This window comes from Anser brachyrhynchus (genome assembly GCF_964034855.1).
Source record: "Anser brachyrhynchus genome assembly, chromosome: 5".
NCBI lineage: Eukaryota > Metazoa > Chordata > Aves > Anseriformes > Anatidae > Anser > Anser brachyrhynchus.
Genome location: NC_137699.1, coordinates 32,598,988 through 32,620,106, shown reverse-complemented (window position 1 = coordinate 32,620,106; position 21,119 = coordinate 32,598,988). Strand labels below are relative to the sequence as shown.

Sequence of the window (21,119 nt, the reverse complement as noted above, 5' to 3'; positions counted from 1 at the left end):
GGGGATATGTGGGGAGGAGCACTCTGTGCTCTCCATGTTCTTCTGCTGCTTCATTTGCCTTCTCAAGCCCTCCCCTCTACAAAATTCCAGAGGATGGAGTACAATATAGGGCTCATTACTGCCACAGGACTTCTCCCAAGCACACACACAAAACACAGCACACAAAAGGGCTTGTGGCACACCACCTACACGTTTGGTGAAATAAGGGACCAGCATTTCTACAAGCCTTGCCTCTTCCTGTTTCTGGGAGACAGGGACCAGGCAGGAAAGCGGTCAAAGCTTTGTGAAATTGCCAGGAAGGAGCCAGGGAAGAGCAGCAGAATTTTTGCCTGCTCTAAATCTGCTTTTGTAGCTCTGGAGAGACTCCTTGGGAGATTAATTCATGGACGTGACTGTGTTTGTTTGAAAACTCTCCAAGTGAGAGATAATTGTTTCCGCAGCCTGAAAAAGGCAATGTAAATTAATCAGGCATATAACTACTTAGTCCTTAATAGAAGCTGCTGTAGAGGAAAGAGGAAAAAAACCCTAACTCTTAAATCATTGCATTCATGACACTAGATTGCATGACTGTCCCATGCTGCAGCCAGTTAGATATTGTGCTAGAGCAGTGCTAATGAATTTAATTTCTTCCTTCTTCAAAATGAAAATATGAAGGGGCAAAAACAGGAGATGTATTTCCAATGATTGTTTATTCTTATTGTGTATTCCTTTAACACTAACATAACATTATCTTTCTAAATTACTACTCTTTCCAGCAATCTCTTTAAACTCCTAAATTCTTAAGGAAATGAGGAGGTTGCAACTTCAACTTGAGGACAATGCAATGGAGCCAACATCTATTTCAAGCCAAAAATCCAATCTATCCATGCACAAGAGTATGATCTCCATGGGCCTGAAATGACAGTTACATAGCCCTGTATAGAACCCACGTACAAAGGTACAGATATGACTGGCATCCATTACCCTAGCAGTTCTAACTGCAGTTCTACCAGGAAACTTTGTGAATACAGCCAGGAGGCTAGTAAGATTTTTGGCCAGGCCACTCAGGTGCAGCGCAGACGCTCCTGAATGATATGTAGATGGTGCACAGCCTGTATATAACAGGCCAGAAGCGAATACTAAGACCAGACCTCATATTATAAGTACATATTACACTGCTCATCCAGATGGACGAGAGCATGCCAAAAATAGATTGCTAATCTTGAATCACAGCCAGACTAAAAGCTTCCCTCACAATTAAATGAGAAAAGAAGTTTCTTTTAATTAATCCAGACTTTGTACTGATCAGTGTGAGCTTGCAGGAGATGACAAAAGCTGCTGACAGGACAGAAAGTAATGTCCTAGGAGGTGACCTATGCTTGGGATTCACCTTTTCCAGTTGATCTCAATCATGATCCCATGTTTACTGCTGACCGTCTGAATTCTTAGTAAGCAACAGCAGCATTCCATCTTCTGGAACAAAGAGTTGGAGCAATGGCCCTGGACAGACATGTATACCATGTCTGAATGGTAGCCAAAGCTGAGGCAGAAGAGAATTGGAGGAAGAAGGTAAAGTTAGTCAAAGCTATTCTTTAAGATTCTTGATTTGCATTACTTGGGCTGTACTGAAAAAAAACTTCCAAATATATGTTATCTTTCTCCCCTTTCTTTATTCCCCAATGGTGACTTGTCCTTTTAGCGATGACCCTTTCAAAGGCATGGGTATATCATGTAAATCCATTCCCTTCCTCTATTCTTCTTCAGGGAAGTCCTGGTTCAAACTTCAAGATAATTGATGTGTCCAGGTCTCATGAGGATAAGTGTCAGGAAACCTTGTTTTCCCCAGGGAAAGCAGGGCTCCCATGAACATCTGCACATGCCTTCAGAACAGACTGCACAGGGAAACACAAGGTTTACATTTAGGCAATCTTCATTTTCAGTACCCTGTATCCTTACCACCATTAATTTGGAAAGAGGGTTTTGGGGCTCTTTTTTCACCCTCCCTTATAGTACAAATGGGTCAGTGAACTTCACAGCTTGAAACCTTGACAGAACCATCTGTTCTTCATTAAAAGCCATTAATGACAATGATAATGGCACTAATTAGGCTGCGTGCAAACATACACACGTTTCTACAGCTCCAGAGCTACAGGCAATCAAAGGTCCAAATTGAACCAGCTGCTGTACAGTGTCAATGAGCACTAACACCCCTCTTTGTCCCTGCCCCAAAATACAGGGACATGCAGCCAGCATCAGCTGGACACATGGAGCAGGTGCTTTTGATACACACACAAGTCAGAGGGGTTTGCCTTTGTTTCGTTTGTCCTTCCACCATTTCCTCTTCATTGTGCTTTAAGAATGATAGGGAAACACAAGTGCAGTCTGTGAGCACAGGTACTTGATCACCATCTGCCATTTTTAGTTATCCTATGGGTAGCAGTGAGTGTGTATGTGGGGCTTGAAGAAGCACATCTTAATACTACACCTGGAAACTATTCCCAGCACTATGATACCCCTGGGTGAACCTTGCCTGGAATGTGGAGATATACTATTACAAGTTTTCTTTTGATAGTGCAGCTAGATCACAATCAGAAGATCAAGACCCCCCAGAGGACTGATTCATAGAAACATCATCTATTGCAGCAAGGCCTGCTGGATCAGTGGCAGACTTGCAAGTGGAAAACTGGAATTTTAGGCCTGATATCTTCTTCCTCTGATACCATATGCAGGTCCCTGCTCAGCTCTTAGCTTTGGAAATAAACATCTGTAAAAGAGGGGATAATGAAACTGACCTCCTCCGTAAAATGCTTTGAGATCTATTCAAAATAGATCTCAATTTGATCAAAAATTCTTTGAGATCTATTCATTTTGTGATAAGAGTGCCGTAATAGTATTCCTGGGAAGCGTGTCCTCGCCCACACTCCCAACAGACTTCCAGTGTTGTTCAGGTACCAAGTTCGGGTTTGCACAGTAATGAGTGAGGAACACACCAGGTGCAGCACACCCATCCTCTGTGCACGTTACACGTTCAGAGCCAGCACAGGCTACCGAGACCCTTCAGACAGCAGTTACTATGGATGCAGAACTGCCAGAGAAAATATGCCAGGGCAGCACCACTACGCAGCTGTTAGGAAACCAGGTGTTTCCAACTGGACTAAACCCAGGCTGTTTCCTCAGCTTTTCCTGCTTATTTTGTAATCTCAGTCTCCAGACAGAAAGCCTTAAAGGAATGGACTAATCCATTTGTACCATTCTTCTGAGGTCATCACAATGTAGCAGCTAGGCTTCTACAACTCTCTTTTCAGTTTCAAAGAAGAAATAAGTGGATCAGAAGTGCTTTCTTGACATTACATTATCTGACAAGCAACATTAGAAAGGCTCAAAGCATCACTGAGCTAGTTTGCAGAAACGAGAGGGTAGGAGTAATGAGACACCTCTCCTGTATAACAGGCTGCTGTACAAACTGCAAGACACATGCATTTCTGCATAAAAACTATAAAAAGTATCTGGGCAATTTCAAGAGCAATACATAACTATATTTTTTCTGCTGCACAGAAAGTAGAGTTTTGTGTGGTTTTGTTTTGATTTTACATTTAACTCTTTTTATTGTTTTCAAACACAAAATGCATCATAAATGGCATGGGAACTCAGCACACACAGACTGGTGGTGCTAGAGGACAATACTGCATGAATTTTTGCACACAGAATATATCAGCTAAAATCATGCCTGCTTGATGTGAAATAGAAAGCTCAAATAAAACAGATAGCTTTGTTTGAAAAATCTTCATGTTCTGACCTCCAGGCAATGCAAAATAGATTCTATATTTTTATTTAAAAAAAAAAAAATCATTCTTTTAGGTTGCAAGAGCAGAGCAGTGTCACAGTATCTATGTTGTAACAGGCTGGGTTTCTCCAAAAGTATCAGTGTCATTTATTCTGGGGGTAAATTTGTATGCCTCTGTGCTTTTTTGAAAGATAATGCGATAAGCCTCCTGGATCTGTTTTCACCATACACCATCAGCCCTGCCCCAACCCACAGCAATATTTCTTTATAGTCAGATGTAATAAAATGGCATCCCTCCCTAGAAGCGACTCATTACCCAAGCGAGTTGAAGGAGGTTATCGGGAAGGCAGCACAGTGACCTGTGAAGGTTGTTAATCCCAGACAGGAGATCATGAGGAGCACACAGGAAGACATGCCTGGAGCAGAGCAGAGGCCTTTCTCTAAGCAGCCAACACCTGCTTTTGAGTGATTTTGTTCCTCAGTTCCCTTCCTTCCCCACAGAAGCAGGGTGAAGCTACCTGCCAGGCTGTAGGTGGCACCTCCCTGCAAACTGTGGCACGGAGTAAAAAGGCAAATTCCCCACTGGCAGCGAAAGGTTAGGTGTGTAGACGTAGAAACTGGAAGCTCCTTGCTGATAACATCCAGGTTGCAGGAGTAGCAGGACTAATAATGATGTTATGAACACTGCAGTTTATTTTTTTCAGTGCATTCCTTATTCACAAAGGGATTCCACACAGCTGAACTCAGGTCTCAGTTTATCAAGTTTCCCATTTTATCTTTCCCATTCCTCTTCTCTCCTGTTTTGCCTAGGCCACCAGCTCTTCAGAACAAAAGCTGCTTCTTCCCAGCCTTCTCCATAGCGCTATGTGCACTCACTGCATTTAACCCAGAGGGCTCCTGATTCTGACAAGAGTCCCCAGGCACCTCTGTAATTGAAGTAACTTTGTTAAGCCACACAAATTAAAAGACAACAAAACAACTCCCATTCACGTTGCAGAGGTTTGAACACACTGACAACATAGATCAAGAAAGATCAAGGTGTTAAAATTCTGGTGGCAGGACTGACTCAGTGATCACCTCCTACAGTATGTATGTTTTCAAAACAAGATGTATGTAGACTATGTTTAATAGGAAAAGCATGGATAGGAAGCACTGCCTAAGTGTAGGGCTCCTTTCAAGTGTACAGGGAAGAGAAAACAACTGTGACACTGCCCAGAGTTCGCCTAAGCTCAGGTGGCATTTGGGAACACCTCGCCCAGGGTATGCCTACAGCTGGCAGATGTTGAGCTCATTTTTACTTGCACTCTGAGACAACCCAAAAACTTGGTAACTGCATTAGCACAGCACTGAGCTTGAATTAATTACCCCAACTCAGACTTTTTAAATTCAGGTTCTGGTTGGCAATACAGGAAACCTGAATTTGGGGTTCCCAGCAGCATGTTAACAGGGGCACAACTGCACAACGCAAAACACTGAAGAGGCGTGCTCTCTCCCTGCCAGCCCACGCTATGCTGCTGAGACATCGAGCAAGGCTGGGAGCATGGACTACACAGACTCAGGCTCACAGCAGTGCCATAATTCATCCCATTCAGAGCATGGGCAGCACATGCTCACTTCAAACTGAACGCTGTGCAGACATTCCCCAAAGCAGTGAAATGCCTGCCTCGCTTGCCTTGGAGAACTTTCCTCCTCCTGGTGGGACAGCATAACTATCCTCATGGAGTCTGATGGAAGTACTGGAATAGAAGGGTACTGGTAGAAAAAGGGATTGCAAAAGTTTGTCTCCTATAATGGATTAGTGCTGTCCTGAAAGGCACACTGGGCTGAGCTTTTGGTCCCTTTCTCTTAAATATCTAGGACAGTGTTGAAAAATGCATGTGCCACCATTGCTGAGAAATGGACAGCTTCTTTCCATTCCTCTTCCATTTGCTGGGTAAACAGGCCAATCGCAGAGTCAGCAGCCACGGCAATTTCTGAATCAATATTTATCAAGCCCTTCTCCAACTGCTATTTCATGCCTCATTGGTCAGAGAGCATCCTCTCCAAGTGAGCCAGAAAATCCTGACCTTGCAAATGACAGAGGAGCTGCTTGAGGATAGCAAAGTAGAGCAGCTCCTCTAGCTAAAAAAAATAAAAATTAAAAAAAAAAAACCACAATTCACGTCAGCGTTCTCATGGCATTGCATAATCTTCTTCCACCTCTTTCCTTAATTCTGTCCCTTCTCACAGTGGCAACCCTAGAAGCGAAAGCTTCATTTAAGAGCACTAAACAAACAGCTTGTTCATTAGCAAAAATCAGGCTACATGAAAGGGACATTAAAGCCACGGATACCCGCGAGGGAATGCTGCTGGGTTTTTTTTCCCCCCTGCACTTTTAATGACACAGAAGATTGATTCCTTCCTGCCCCTCCCCTAGGCATGGTAAATGCATTCTCAATTATTCCATCAAACAAAACCAACTGCAACAATTAGGGGGAACAGACTAGCAGAAATAAAGGGATTTGGGGGCACAAGGATATTGTCCTGTATTCTGGTACTCCATAGCAGAGACTACAGAGGGCAGAGAAACCTGAGAGAGACCAAGTGCTGTAAGATCACCTCTGGAAAACAAATTGCCAAAAATCAACCATCAGCCTGGGGACTTCTGACAGGAGAAAAAAAAATATAGCCCTTCCAGCAAGAGATAATAATGTGTTATAAAAACAAACATTACTGATTCCTTGAAGAGATGAAGCAGCGTCACTTACTCACACACCCTCTGAAGGCCAGGGGATGCCTCCAGGACCCATTCAGGCAGATGAGCATTGGGTGAGCACTTTAGTCCAGGAAAGATGCTCAGTGCCACACAATCGGGTGGCACAGCAGGTCTCTCTGCTGCAGGTTGGCATGTCTGCAGTTTTCTGGGAAATTACATGTGTACCTGAACACCCTGTCAAAATATACACTGAAAGCTGAAGGTGAGGAATTGTTCCTGTCAGAAGTGGACTAAAAAACACAATCAAAGTGCAAATGTGAAAGATCAGAGAGGAGTCACCACTCGTTTCTTTCTCAAGCAGAAGAGAATGCTTCCTAGCATGCAAGGAAATTGGCTCTTCAAGTTTGCTCTGAGCCTCAAGCTGAGCAGAGGATTTCTCTACTTTTGATCACTGCAGTGTAGGTGCCTTAGGCCTTCTCTGTACAAGTCCATTATTAAAAACAAGGCAACAAATAATAGGGATGGTTTCTGTGCACGTTTCCTCTCATTACTCCCAGTTACTCTTCTAGGAAGGTTCCCCCCCCACTCCCCCAAGGCTCTAGCAATACTCTATTTGGTTCTTTTCAGCTTTTCTAAACAGGTCCTCCAGTCTTCAGTGCCAGACTCTTTTCTGGGCTCTACTCAAAAGATCACTCAATCCGTTTCAATATTACACCACACTCTGCATCTGAGAACTGCTCTCTACTCGCACAGAGGGTACACTTATTCAGGGGAGTTTTGCCATGAGACATCCCTCAGACGTCAGCTCCAAGTCACGTAAAGTAACACAGCTCATCACCAGCTGCTCCCTGAGAGGAGGCTGCTGCCTCTGCACACCTAGCCTACAGGCTCAAACCTACACTGAGGAGCTCGAACTGCCCTTTCTCTCAACCTCTGGTGCACAGGTTTGTTTCTCCACTTAACCCATGCTTCATACTTTCCCCTCTTTGAACTCTGCTGTCTTTATAATTATCTGATGCTCACACTTCCCACATTAGCAGCATCAGTGATCTAATGGGCTGTTGGTTATTTCCCAGGTCATTGGTCAAGACCTTGAGCAGAACAAATCTGGCGATCCCCACCCCTGCCCAGGACACTGCCACTCAGTATCAGCACAGCCACTGACCGTTTTCCTCCACTTGCAACCCTCCTGCTCACTCATGGGCCATAGGAGAGCACCTTCAGGCATACCCATGTAAATGGATTTTTCATCACTTTCACTGTGCATAAAATGCTTTAACAGAATCCCAAGTGTGTGACGCTTTCTGCATTTCTTTCAGTCAATCAATTATCACCATATTTTCTTTATATACATATATATTACAGATAAAGCACTTACTGAAGTGGAAAAAAAAAAACTAACAAAGAAGCTTATTCCATAAGCAGTGGAATGGAGGAAGCTCAGGTTCCTGCACACTGTTTCCTGCTACGTTCTTATCCGCATCTCCCAAAGCTGACTTGGGATGCTCATGCTCCTGCTGTGCCTCTCCTTGCTTTACCCAGTGGCACACCAGAAGGACGGGATGTGCCACAGACATCCCGGACCCGCAGAGCTATTGCCTGGCCAGCTGTCTCCTACCAGACAAGGACAGAAATAGCTGAGCTCTTCTCACAGCAGAGGCACTAGGAGATACACATCTCTACTACTTAGCCACCAGTTCTCTACTACTCAGCCACCACTAGGCTAAAACCACATTTGCTCTGCTCCACATGTGCCCGCACTTGCAGCGGCAGTCATCTGGGACTCAGCCCTACTTGCAGATGTGCCCATTCAAATCCAAAAGGTTCGGCAAGAGCTGTTCCTGCAGTCAAGCTCTGTGCGAGGTCAGAGAAATGTCTGAAATCAGGCTGCGCAAATTCTGCTCTACCGCACTGGATGAACAATATATTTTAAAAGGTGAGAGTGTGCGGAGGTGTTTAGACAATTCAAATTGGCTACTGTTTGGGTGAGATGGTACCAAAAGACCTTACATGGGCTTCCCATCCTAACACATGCTGGCAAGTCCAAAAGCCACAGGGTGAATCTTCACAAAAGCAGTGAGGTGGCCTTTGGTCATGATAACAGGAGAAGAAAGAGGAAAAGAATTGCACAGGGTGACTCTTCCTCTGTCACACACTTCCAGCAAGACCTTGGGCAAGTACCTTAGCCTACGTACTGTGTCATAGTTTTCTTACCTGTCAAACAGCAGAGAAAAACTGTCTACTTCAACCAGGCATCAGACTGCTTAACACATTAGAGTTCATAGACTGCTTTGAGATAGATTGATGGGGAAAACTTATTTATTTATTCAGAAGGTCAAATTTTGAGGCATCAGCTTTTGCCAGCACAGTGCACAGGCAATAGAGGCATGAAGTGAGCTTTCCAAGTTTGCTGTGCCAGCTCAGAGCTCTGGGACAAGATCTTTCCTCTGAACAAATAGGCCTCGCTGACTTACCTTCCCTAGATGATTCAGAAACACTGACTGATGTGCAATACCCACCAGTGATTCTTTTTGCAACTGACTTCCTTCTCCACCCACCTCTTCAGAAAGGACTGATTTGCTCCTACACCTCGCTACCAGCTCAGGCGTCTCATTTCACTGCCCCTGCCAACCAAGGCCTCAAACAAGGCTCCTGCATTTGACCTTCACAGCCCATGAGTCAAACGGTACGCTGCGACCAACCTGCAGCCCACTATTCATGAGCACATCAGTGATGAGGTTACCCAGACTGCCAGCCAACCAGATGACTACAGCATCCTAAAGAGCTTCCAAATCAAATCAACGGGTAATAATATTCTGGTGACTCAAAAGAGAACAGGCTTTTGTCTCCAAACAAATTTCTTTCCTTCTGAAATTAAGACGTTCTGATTGCAATTTCACCTCCTCTACTGCTGCTGAAATGAAGCTGCTAAAAGCACAGATGACGTGCAGCAATGTCCTCTTTGGACTAAACAAAACTTTATAATAAACAGACAGAAGATTTTGGCACAGCTCAGTCCTTGGGCACCCTGAAAAAGGAGAGCATTTTCCTTTGTCCATTTTCTCCCGTCTCAGATAACATCTGGCTTAGGCAGAGAGACCTTACTGCAGAGACGTGTTTCCTTACTGCAGGCCAAACAGGCCCCTGAAGGGAACCATGTGAATCCACTTTTGTGCTATCAAACAGCACTGCAGCAAGCACAGCGTGCAAATCATATGGCCACATATGAATGTGTGAGAGAGGGTGGAAATCAGATGGCCACACCATAAAAACAGTGAAGTTGGGAGCTGGGTCCATACTCCATACTTCTGCTGTAAGTAAAAACACACACTAAGTTAGACATCGTATGCTAAGAACAGTTGGGAGGGGGAGCTCCTCTAACTTCCTACCACATGCCCTCTTCAGATCAGAGCTAGGATACCAAAAGGCTTTGCATTTAAGATTCCTGGAGGCTTTTTAACATGTGTATGCATGCACGCACAAAACAGTTAATTGTGAAACACTTAAAAACAGAACTGTTATAGTATATGCATCTGCTCCCTTTCTGCTGCTTGCTATAGCCACGGTTTTACCATAAGAGGTAATGAGGGGATTTTCAGAGGTGGCTGTCTAGACAGGGAGATAAGCTCCCCCAGAATAAGCACTGGGAAGCGAACACCCTCCTGAACATCCCAGGAATCAATTGCTTTTCAGGCCTTGATCAGGAAACAGTTCTGCACACAGTGGCAAGTCATAGAGGTACAAACTGGAAAATACTCTTTGCAGTCTCACTTTTGCCTGCCACGATAAGGAAAAAAAAAAAAAATCAAAAAACCATCAGAATAAAAACCTGTTAGAAACCTCCTCAGGCAAGGAATATGGCAAGGACTAAAAGCTTTGATGGCATTTAGACTCCTGGTAACACAAATCTTTTCTAAAATAAAGCAGTCTCTAGAATAGATAGCCAGATCAGACAATGACAGATCAGTAGTTATAAGTTCATGATCTTTCAGATGAGACAGAAAACTGGGGTCCTGACCTTGTATGATCATTAAAGATCTCATAACGCTTTTTGCGAAAAGAGGGTTGTTAATCCCACTGGTCTGGAAACAATCCAATTTAGATAACTACCTCAATCAATCTTACAGATTCATCTAAATACAGTACCCTCCTCTGTTCCCCAGGCTAAAATACTGCATGGTATTTCTCTGGGCTGTAAAACGCGACGAACCGAGTCCTCCCCATCTCAGCACTAGGTGAAGCGAACTTTGTGCGTGCACTCCTACAAGGGGGCTATGAACATTACTATTTCACAGGAACTTGGAGAGGCACAGAGCAACAGATGAGAGATTTATTATGGACTTTAACGTGGTTCAATCTTCATGAAGCCCTTGCTACATTAGAGTAGTCAGAAATTGGAGATTTCCAAATTTTGAGTGTTAACAGATAAGCATTCTACTGTTCTCCATTTGAGGTTTGTGCATTTGCCACTGAATAAATCTGTCCAACAGTATTCAGAAAGAGATGGAGACAAGACCAGGACAGCTTAATATTGTTTTAATTATGTCTGCTGAACACACAGATGGTCAGCAGGTGAAACTGTAGGTGGTCAGACCTGCAAGTTTTCAGTCATAAAGATACGACTCTTTGGTAGGCATCAAGGGAAACACACAGGTTCATCCTAAGCACAACTTTGAGCTTACACCCAGGGTGACTCATAAGCATGTTTTACTTTCAAAACTTCTTTACAATTAGCATCACTGGGGGCCCCAAAGCTCCACAGAGTTTGTTAAATATGGAAATCCATAGGAGCGAATGAGAGAGCAGACAAAAAAACATAACAGAAGCTTCAACTGGGCTACTTAGTAAATGGATAGTCTCCCAACATAGTCAGTAATGATCTCTTAGAGGAATAAAGCAGCAATACAATCCTGAAAACACACACAGCTTGATCTACAGAAGACATGAAATGCAGGTACAGTAAAATAGCATGGGATTTTTACTTTTATTAAAGTGTTAGAAGACAATCACATCTGTCACCAGAAGGATTAAGCTTTGAAACAGTGTCTTGACGTGAGCCTGCCTGCACACACGTAAAAGAATGCCTGGGCCAGGGTGTGCCTCTGGGTACTAAAAGCAAAGGCTGACTTTGTCTTGAGCTCTCCAGTCATAACTGTCTGCCAAGGCAAGTATGTTGTTATTCTGCAGTTAGATGAAAAGGAAAGCTTGTTATCAAAGAAGTGCGCAATTACAGTTACTTACAACACTCCTCATGATTCTTTGGCATTACTAAACAGAGGCCTTGACTCCATTTCCATGAGAATCCACAAATGGATTCCCTGGGGAAAAATCAAGACTAATCTTCAGATGATTTCAGGGATGTTCTCACCTGCATCTAACCAAAGCAGAATGTCCAAGTTTCCTTAACCTGGAAGGCCTACTAGGCTATAATTTTCCTGGTCTTTCCATTTACCACAGCTGTCTCACTATCTAACCAAAAGCCAAATGCAACTTTTTAAAAAGGATCCAAAAACATGCAGTTCCTCGTTCTGAACCTTCTCTGATGAACACACAGAGGCAGAGCATGTGACTTGCCTTTTTATGCATGCAACTTCCCAGTAAAACTTTGTCCACTGCAGCCAGGAAATTGCTTCCCCCACAGCAGGACTCTCTCATGCTCACTCGTTCCTGTTCCTCTCACACTGGGAGCAAACCTGACGAGCCAACAAGGCACCAGTGAAGTTTAGCTTACAGTATACAGTAAGGAGAATGGGGGAATATTTTTCAGTTACCAATTTAGTAAAATTTGCTGCAGCAATATGCGGTTTTCTTGAAAAATGAAGACTGAACTGAACTACTACCTCCATTTATCACACTCTGAACACCTTGTTCCTATAACAATCAATTCTTCATAAACGTTCAGATGAGGACGAGCCAAGCCAGAAAGTAAGAATTTGATTTTAGGTATGACTTTTTGACACTGCCACATTTAAGTTCTATGTAGCATGACAACAAGGTGGAAACATCAGAAAACTGGGAAAACATTTTGCATCAGATCAAATGTTAGCCCAGTAGCTGGGGTGCTCTGAGAGGGGTCTCCTACATCATGAGAGATTACCCTAACCTCAACATATTGGTCTTTCTAGGGTGCATTGTATTTTCTCTCTAGTTTGGACCAGAAACTGCCTTCTGGAAAATGTTCCAGACAAGGGTTTAATGTGACTATAAAATTGTATTTTCTGTTTAAATGTAGGCCAAGAATTCCACACTAGCTACAGGCTTATTGCTTCTTTCTTCCATCTGCTATAGCAATGACCAAGATAAATATTTACAGAAAGCAGTAAACAAAGACTGCTGGTTCAAAGGAAAAGATAGGTTGCAAAATTAAGAATAGTTTCTTAACCTCTAGAGTAAGTTGGTAGCAGAAGAGACTTATGTAAGCAATCAATATATTGTCCCTATGATAATATTGACAATTACATGCTAACTCTAGAGGAACTCTGCAAAATGCACATGGGTGCACCTGTTAACCTTTCCAGCAATGCAGTGCTGGGCTGTTGGAGCACCAGTGCATGTTGACAATGAAACCACTTGAATCCCGAGGAGCTGGAGTAGTTGTCCACAGTCACTGCTGAATACAAGTACCCAAGTTCCGCATTCTACTTTTAACTTGCAAATTGTACTTTATCAAAAATCCACCACCACCAAATCCGAGTTTCAGAGACTGTAAAATTTGCTGATGAGAGTGCTCGTTGCAAAAAAGCGTGGTAAGCATGCCCACACTCTCCTCCATGAATATTTTAAGTGTTCATGTAACAGCACCAAAAAAAAAAAAAAAAAAAAGGGAGAAACACACTAAAAAGTATACTTATATTCCCTTTCCTCCCACTCCTTTTAGCAGTGGACAGACAGCAGGAGAGCACTAGCAGCTCCTGCCCAAGTAACTTCATCAATCCAAACCTGATCAATCTTCCAGAAGACAGTACCAAGAGGAACAAAAATGAGCCACCATCTGTGGCGTCTTATGGGTGGCAGCACAACTACAATTTTGTGAGTGAGCTGACACGCATGTCAGAGATGAGAGATGCATGATGCTTTAACAGAGAAACTTTTGTATCACTCTAAATTTATTTTTGATAATCTATTTGAAAGAAAAATTGATGCCAGGAGCAGCAAGCTGCTTTTTTGCGTAGAATGCTAACAACTTATCTTGACAGTTGCTGCATGGCACACTCTCATGGCTGTCATTGTATCTTCATGGTGTGACACAAGCTAACCCTCCCTAAAACTACAATTCACTACCGGCTAGCAGTACCTGAAGGTAATTCAAAGCTCTTACATGCCCTGGTGCTCCAAAGAGATCAAAGAACCACCCTGAATGCACGCAATGAGGGAAGCTGCTAACAAAAGCCTCTACGCACTCAAGTAGTCCAGAATATTGTTTTGGAGATGTGTTCATTGATTTTCTGAGGTAAAAGCTTACTGTGGTGAAGCGATAATGGTGAAGAAAAGTCACTTGATACACAAGCTCCAGCTTTCCCTTCAGCAGACAGATCCAATTGATTAATTGCTAGAGCGTTGTCAAATATCCGACAGATCAGACCCAAACGGCGCAGCACGTTTGCACCACCTATGCAGCAGTCAATCCAAATCTTAAAAGTAAAGTTACAGCCTTCTGTGCTGTAAGGTTTCCAAACAGGCACATTGTGCATGTTATTCATTGACATCTGCCCTTAGATGAGGAGCCACGAGCTTTAACCTGAAACTCAGCAGCAGCAGCATCTCAGTTCTCCAGTTAAACTATTGAGTTATTGACTGTTTCTGCAGACAGCCAAAAGAGTGAGAAAAGATGAGAAAGAAGCTGCAATTACCAATGAAGAAAACTCAAAATAGACAGATTGGGAGGGAAAGAAAGCCTTGTAAAGGAAAACTGACAGGAAAGAAGATGCCAGAGAGCATGAGAGGAAATGAACACTAGAGAGAGCGGAGGATCCACAGCCTCAGCTCAACATGAGATGCCCAGGAACAACGCAACCAAAAGCTGAGCCACATGCCGTATTCACCTGCTTACCATGTCCCACAGCTGCTAGGAGCAGGCTTCTCATGCCAGATGGCCCCAGGGCCTGCCAGAGCCCCCTCCACATGCTGGGGACCTTGCAAACCACCCTGCAGTGAGGCCCCACCCCTCCTCCTTCCCCTGAGGTGGTGCAGGCAACCTCACGTAGCCCAAAAACACATTTATCACCTCAGCAGGACAAAAACCTCCACAGCCCCTGTGAGAAGGCACAAAAAGCCTCCTTCTTGACCAGAAGACACACACCAGCCCACAAAATGCGCATTTCAGCACTCCTGACCTGGTTCGTAGTCTCCACAGCCTATTAGCCGCTTTGTGTGATGGAAAACGGATAAAAATTGAAGAAACTTGTTGCTTTCCTCCTATGGCTGCTGCTGACCCTTCCACAACTCACTGAAGGCTGCTGGGCCATGCCCAGGTGCCCCCCTTCAGTCATCTGCCCCGGCCACAGCTGCCTCCCCTCAGGTCCCCTCAGCGCAGCTGGCACCCCTGAGGGCTTTCTGGAAAATTCCACACAGCCCCCTCAGCTCTCCCGGGCTGGCTGCTCCACAGGGGGACTGTGAAGGAGTTTCAGGTGGGCACAGAGGTCATCAGGGCTCACAGGCAAAAAATAAATAAATAAATAAATAAATAAATATGCTGTTCTGGTCTCTGGAGCCACAGGTGTCACCAGTATCTGCTGGTAATACTCCAGCAGAAAATAACTTGATCTGAATGCGGGCCAGGTGTCGCTTGGTCTAAAATGTCCTTTGTTTGTTAGCAACCTGCACAAAACACCTGCTCGGAGTCAGGGCTCACTGAAGGGATGTCTTCACTGTGGGCTCTCCCTTCAAAGGAAAAATAAGTTTTTGAAAACTAGGGCAAAGGCTGGTAAATTGTCATAAAGTTATTTGTACAAGAAATACCAGAGGACTGCCTCTGTGGAGAGCTTCTGTAAGCTGAAAGAAAACATGTTTTGCTCCCCAATTTGATTATGAGCTGGAGGCACCACCTCATTGCGGAGATCTGCAAGGAGAATGTTGTACAACTAGGAAAGAGCAAAAGCTGCCTTTCTGCTGTCTGACACCAGAAATATGTTTGACCTGTAATGTATTTATACACCCACACCTTACGGCTTCTTCTGTCTGTCCATGACTTCATCAGCAAAAGGTGTTCAGGGTTCACCTGATATTAAGGAGCCAAACAGAAGGTATTAGCCAAGAAATGGATTTTTACATTCCACCATCAAACTGAAGTAGTCAGTAAATACAGTGGGATACAACTGCGTTAATCACACAAAGCTTCATGTGTATATTACTGTTGTGAAGATACTAAGTGTAGACTTCTTACACTGGGGTTTTAGTCCCATTTTGGTTTCTTCCTTGCCTCTTTATTTTCTCCTTTACCATTTAATCCTACCCCCATGTGGAGTAGAGCCAGCTGCTGAGGTGCCTGTATCTTCTTTGGGAGCTGCTGTTGTTCAGCACAAATGGGCCACACACACCACTAAATGGGGATTCCAGCCTAGCAAATTCAAATCACTCACAGGGTGGAAGGGCCACAAATCAACTCTATTTCTTTTAGGAATAACTCTTAGCAACACGCCAAATAAAACTCATTGAATTCTGCACATTTTCTCCAAAAGTATACTCAAAAATAAAAAAAATGCAGAAAATCCAAACTAGGTTTAAGGTGTGTTTTTTTTTTCCCCTCAATTGCATCACAGCTGAGAAAGTTTGTTTATAAACTAGAGAAAGCAATGCCCTCTAGTGTTCTGCAGAGAAATCTGTAACAAGGTTACCCAGAGCCTTCTAAATTTCAAGGTTAGGACTGCTGTACAGTCTCAGTCACAGCCAAAGTTTTGAGAGCTTACAGCTGATGCACAACATGCATAAAATTTCTGCACACACGCATGGCCTACAGAACTGTTTGGGATCCTTTTCTTCCCTCCATTCCTGATGCTTGCAACAGAACTCCACGCCAGAAGATGGAAGTATATTCTGGGCATATATTAATTGCCTAAGAAGCATCTGGGAAAAAGGGGGGCTTCTCAGAAAGAGACAAAAGCCTGATCCTTTCCTTCCCAGATTTCACAAAGTAAATGAAATTCACCTCCTCTCTCGTCACCTATAGATACCATCTGTGGACAGTTTTTTTACTGCATTCCCACCTGTGGCACATGACAAGTCTCACAGTACTCACCTTGTATCTTTGCCATGTATACATAGCATTTGACACCCTGTGTTACTGACCCGCCATACCTCACAGCATGTGGCATTCCCAATATATTGATAAAACTCCACACAGAACTATCCAAAGACAAGAAAGATTTAAATAAAGAAAAGAGCATTCTCATTGTTCCAAAAAACTAGTTATCAAAATGTTTATTTACACCCTGTATACATTTAAAAACTCAGCTTTGCATTACACAAGAGGTTTTTGTAGGTCAGAAAAGCAAAAGATGAAGTCCTTGAGGAAGGCAGTTCTTAAATGGCCAGCTAAGAGTTATTAACTTTTACCATGCATTCATTGCTCTTGAAAGACAACTGCTGGGACTCTCACCATCTGGACAGAATAGAAACTTGAATGCCTTTGATTAAACTTTTACTCACATCAAGTACTTTTGAAATAATTAGCAACAAGGAAAATGATTGTTGACCACTTTGTGCTTTTGTAGTTTCCCCCAGCTGCAGATCAAAAACTGCAACAGGAAAATAAAGATCAAAATGACACATCAGTTCCACCTATGTCCTATCTGAAATAAGAGGACAAAAAAGATGAAACAGTATCTTCTGGAAACTTAGGGGGTGCTGGTAGACTTAGAAAACTTTCTGACAGGTAGAAAGAATCTTATGTCTTTAGGCTAGGCATCACCCTGCACCTTCCAGAGGTATTTGTATATAAGAACAAAGCAAAAGAAATAACTTTAACAAGTTTTATTCATAAAAATTATTGAAACAAAAGTCTGCCAGACTGACTGTAGTTCTACAAAAACTATTGGATACAAATGAAACATCCACTTCAGTGAGACTACACTTAGGGTAAATTCTGGGCTTGACCTGGCATTTGTGATGAACACTTTAGGACACTACATTTGTAGCCCACGTGTTGGCAGCTGCAAAACAGAATTTGGATGTAGAAGTGGGAATCAAATAAGGGATTTTTAAAATGAGGTCTAAACTTAGGACACCACTTAAAAATTTAAATTACATTCCCTTCTTCTCAGAAGACAATCAATACATGTTCTGGTTAAACAAGCAGATACGTGTTTTTTTTCTCTAAGGGGGAGTGGTTTCTGACAAGCATTCTCCCTGCAAATAAATTACTTCTTATCTTGTTATATATGTAAACAAATAAGGGAGAAAATGAAGCAGTTTAGATACTATCCAAAAGACAGACAAGGTAAGATGTCAACTGCATTAGGAGCTATTGTTTCTTAGAGATCCGGCTCCATATATCTGTGACTGGTCATTTGCACAGAATATTATCCTGTATATGAAAAACTGCATGTGAAAGGAAAAAAAAAGTTCACAGGATCAGCTTCTTCTCTGCTGCGCTGTCATTCTATTTGCAGGGGCAGTGGGGGAAAGGGACCGTTCAAAACCCAGGATAAAAAAAAAAAAAGAAGGGAAAGATCTGGGGAACACAGACATCGTCATGAGAATTTACAATCTCCAGCCTGAATGAACAAAATGGCTTCTTCAGTTCTTTCAGTTTATTCAATACTCCAGTGCCTCTTAGACACATTCTTACCTCCTCCAGGAAGAAGTAGAACAATCTGAAAGAGAATGCAGGAAAATGCCCCAGCATTCATAACGGAGAGGCCACACACACATTGACATATCTTGAGGTTTGTATTGCACTGCAGGGCTGGGAGCATTCTACTAGTGCTTCCTAGTGCTTCACTTTGCAGAGATGCTGACAGTGTCCAAGCAAGACACTGTAACTGTCTAAAATGTACATAGTTTCATCAGTGAAGCATAAACTGAGCATTTCTGTTCTTCTACTTAGCCCTCTTCCACAAGTGTTTTGCTATGAGACTAGCACTGGTGCATTCTCCTTATTTTCTTTCTGTATCACCGTCTGCAGGTACTTCAGTCGCATGGGAGGGAGTTGTTCATAAAGGTCAAATCCCAAAGGGCTCTCGGCATTCAGCAGTCTGTAGTAGAGAAGGTGCTTTTTCAGGGTCTGAAGAAAGAAATTGCAGTCATTAAGCATGTCTTATAAATTAGAATCTAATCATTCCTCCCTATCTCCAACACAACATAGCGGGCTGCCAGACAATACAACTCCACCATGCCCAACATATTTAACTGCATCATCTTCAATAGAAGAGCTGTAAAAGGTAAGTTTCTTCTTGATTTGCATGAATTTTCCACTTCTGAACAAAAACTCTGCTGTCTCCTCAACAACCCCCCTCAATGATCTCTTGCCAGATGCCAAAATGGGGTTTTGAGTGGAAACTATGAGTTTACCCTAGACACTAAACATAAAGGGCCACATGACTCAGCTCTGTTACAGAAATGATAGACTTTGGCAAGATCTGTTATGATACGGCAGGAGGGAAAGCAGAAAAGCAGACACCTCACATTTGTTTTGTTCTTTTGTGGGGAAAGCATCCAACTAAGAGTTAAGGGAGGTCCCTGCTGGCTGCCTGTTCACAGCTGTGCTACAAGCACCCCTCTAGGACCTCTCACTATCCAGATAAAATACTGCTCCAGCAAGAGGCTCAGAAATACAGTACAGGAGATACATCTGTGTTCCAGTGGGCTCAGTGCATTGAGTTCAATTACAACAAGAACTGGATAATACTCCTGATAGCCACTGCATGTTAAAATCCTTCTGCTAATCTCTCATTCTCATGTTAGCAATGTAGACAAAAGCAAATTTCAGACTTCAAACACAAATTTAAGTCTGTAAGAGTACCATGCCTGAAAAACTCAAGCCCCAGTAGCACATACTGATCCTTACGGATTGTACCTCATCCACCAAGAGCCATGTCTTTCGCAGCATGCTTTTCCGAGCAGCATCAGCCTCCTAAGAACAAAACACATACTTAAATTAATACAGCACTAGCTTTGCCTACAGGCCATGCAGCACTCTAGAAGGATGCCCTGCTTATTATGATGATGGTCCAAAGAGCAGCTTGTTCCATCAGAAAGGCCTTGAGGTGGCAATCACTTGGGTCCCCCTTCTTTTCCTCCCTCCCCTGACCTGATGCCATCCGACATGTATTGACAGAATATGGGGTAATGGCTTTAAACTGAAAGAGGGTAGATATATATTAGATATTAGGAACAAATTCTTTACTCAGAGGGTGGTGAGGCACTGAAGCAGGAAGCCCCATCCCTGAAGTGTTCAAGGACAGGTTGGTTGGGGCTTTAAGCAATCTGGTTGAGTAGAAGGTGTCCCTGTTTATGGCAGGGGGTTTCGAACTAGATAATCTTTAAGGTCCCTTCCAACCCAAACCATTCTATGATTCTGACATCTCAAATATCAGGTAAAATCATAGAGCAGAGAGGGAACCAGTGCTGGAGGCCCCAAGGCCACAGGAGGGTTTGTGCTTCATTAACTCATGCAGTTAGTTATTCAAGAAAGCTGAAAGAGCATTCCACACCTTAAGATTGCCCCAACAGAGGCTAAATTTATTACAAGCTATGGAGCTGATCAGCTCCATCATTTGTGCTTCATTCTTTCCTTCAGTACAGTAGCCCACAGTTGCTGACTTGAAAGGTTTGTATAGGATTTGCTGCCACTAGTACAAGTTTCTTATTTTATAATGAATAATGATTGCCATCTGCTCTCTCGTATGTGGATTCCAACCTTCAGACCTCAAATAGCTGCACAGTCCTCAACATATGTTTACAATCTTTTTTTTCAAGCTCACGGTCAGTGATTCACCAACAAGCCACAATGGACTCTTGGGAAGAGCAGGTGCAAAACCCAAAGCTTCCAGCCCTGAGGCTCTGCCATTCATTACCTACCTGTGTTGTACCATCTTGGGAGAAAATAAAGCTGTTCACGTGAGCCACAGCCACCACATAAAGAACAGGGCACCAGGTGTGGCGCAGTGCGCCAGTGACCAGCGTTCGGAAGTAGAGTCGCAGGAGGTTCAGGTTATCCTCAGGAGGGGAAGTGTATCGCTCAAGAGGTACAGGAAACTGCAAGAAAACCACCCAAAAGCAACATTACTTTTTGTGTCGGGATCTAAGTAGTGAGGGGAAATTCAGGACTTTAGTGTCTCCTTCCCCGGTTGTTTTGGTGCACACTCCCGTGTAACACAACGCACCTCAGTGGCACAGCTCCCAGTTGGAGCAGAACTGTTGCTGCCCACACTGACTAATGTGATGTGCCTTTGTCAAAGTGCCCTCTAGACCTCTTCATCTTAATGAAGAAGTGTTTTACTGGTCAAGTGACTATAGTTGTTTTTGGGCACAGGTAAGAAGAGGTGTTTCAAAGTGAGGAGACAAAGTGCTTTCAGCAGCATCTCCTGCTAATGCATCAGAGAGGCTTACACTGACCTATGCATTTAGTGAGAAAAGGAAAGCAGGTATTTATGCCAGTTATCGCTGCTATTAAATGAAGTTTCCCACATTTTCTGACTTCACCATCTAGCTTTGAAAAATAGG

The 21,119-nt window shown here is 43.3% G+C and overlaps 1 protein-coding gene and 1 long non-coding RNA gene across 5 annotated transcripts in view; both read right to left on the bottom strand.

Annotated features, from left to right (window-relative positions):
- Window positions 1–1,983: 1,983 nt before the first annotated feature.
- Window positions 1,984–14,675, bottom strand: LOC308195648. The gene is made up of 2 exons (XR_013951691.1): window positions 14,509–14,675; window positions 1,984–4,689 (listed from the first exon to the last, which is right to left on the bottom strand). It is a non-coding gene; the product is annotated as an uncharacterized lncRNA (long non-coding RNA).
- Window positions 14,676–16,857: 2,182 nt separating this feature from the next.
- Window positions 16,858–21,119, bottom strand: part of RPAP1 (RNA polymerase II associated protein 1) — a 47,503-nt gene continuing 43,241 nt past the window's right edge. For 3 of the 4 annotated variants that reach the window (XM_080593436.1, XM_080593434.1, XM_080593435.1), the window contains 3 exons: window positions 20,475–20,651; window positions 19,462–19,527; window positions 16,858–18,678 (listed from right to left, as the gene is read on the bottom strand). In XM_080593436.1, the coding sequence (XP_080449562.1) occupies window positions 18,523–18,678; window positions 19,462–19,527; window positions 20,475–20,651 (399 nt within the window). In that variant the 3' untranslated portion in view covers window positions 16,858–18,522. The remainder of the gene's footprint in view (window positions 18,679–19,461; window positions 19,528–20,474; window positions 20,652–21,119) is intronic. The other variant, XM_080593433.1, reaches the window with a different exon arrangement.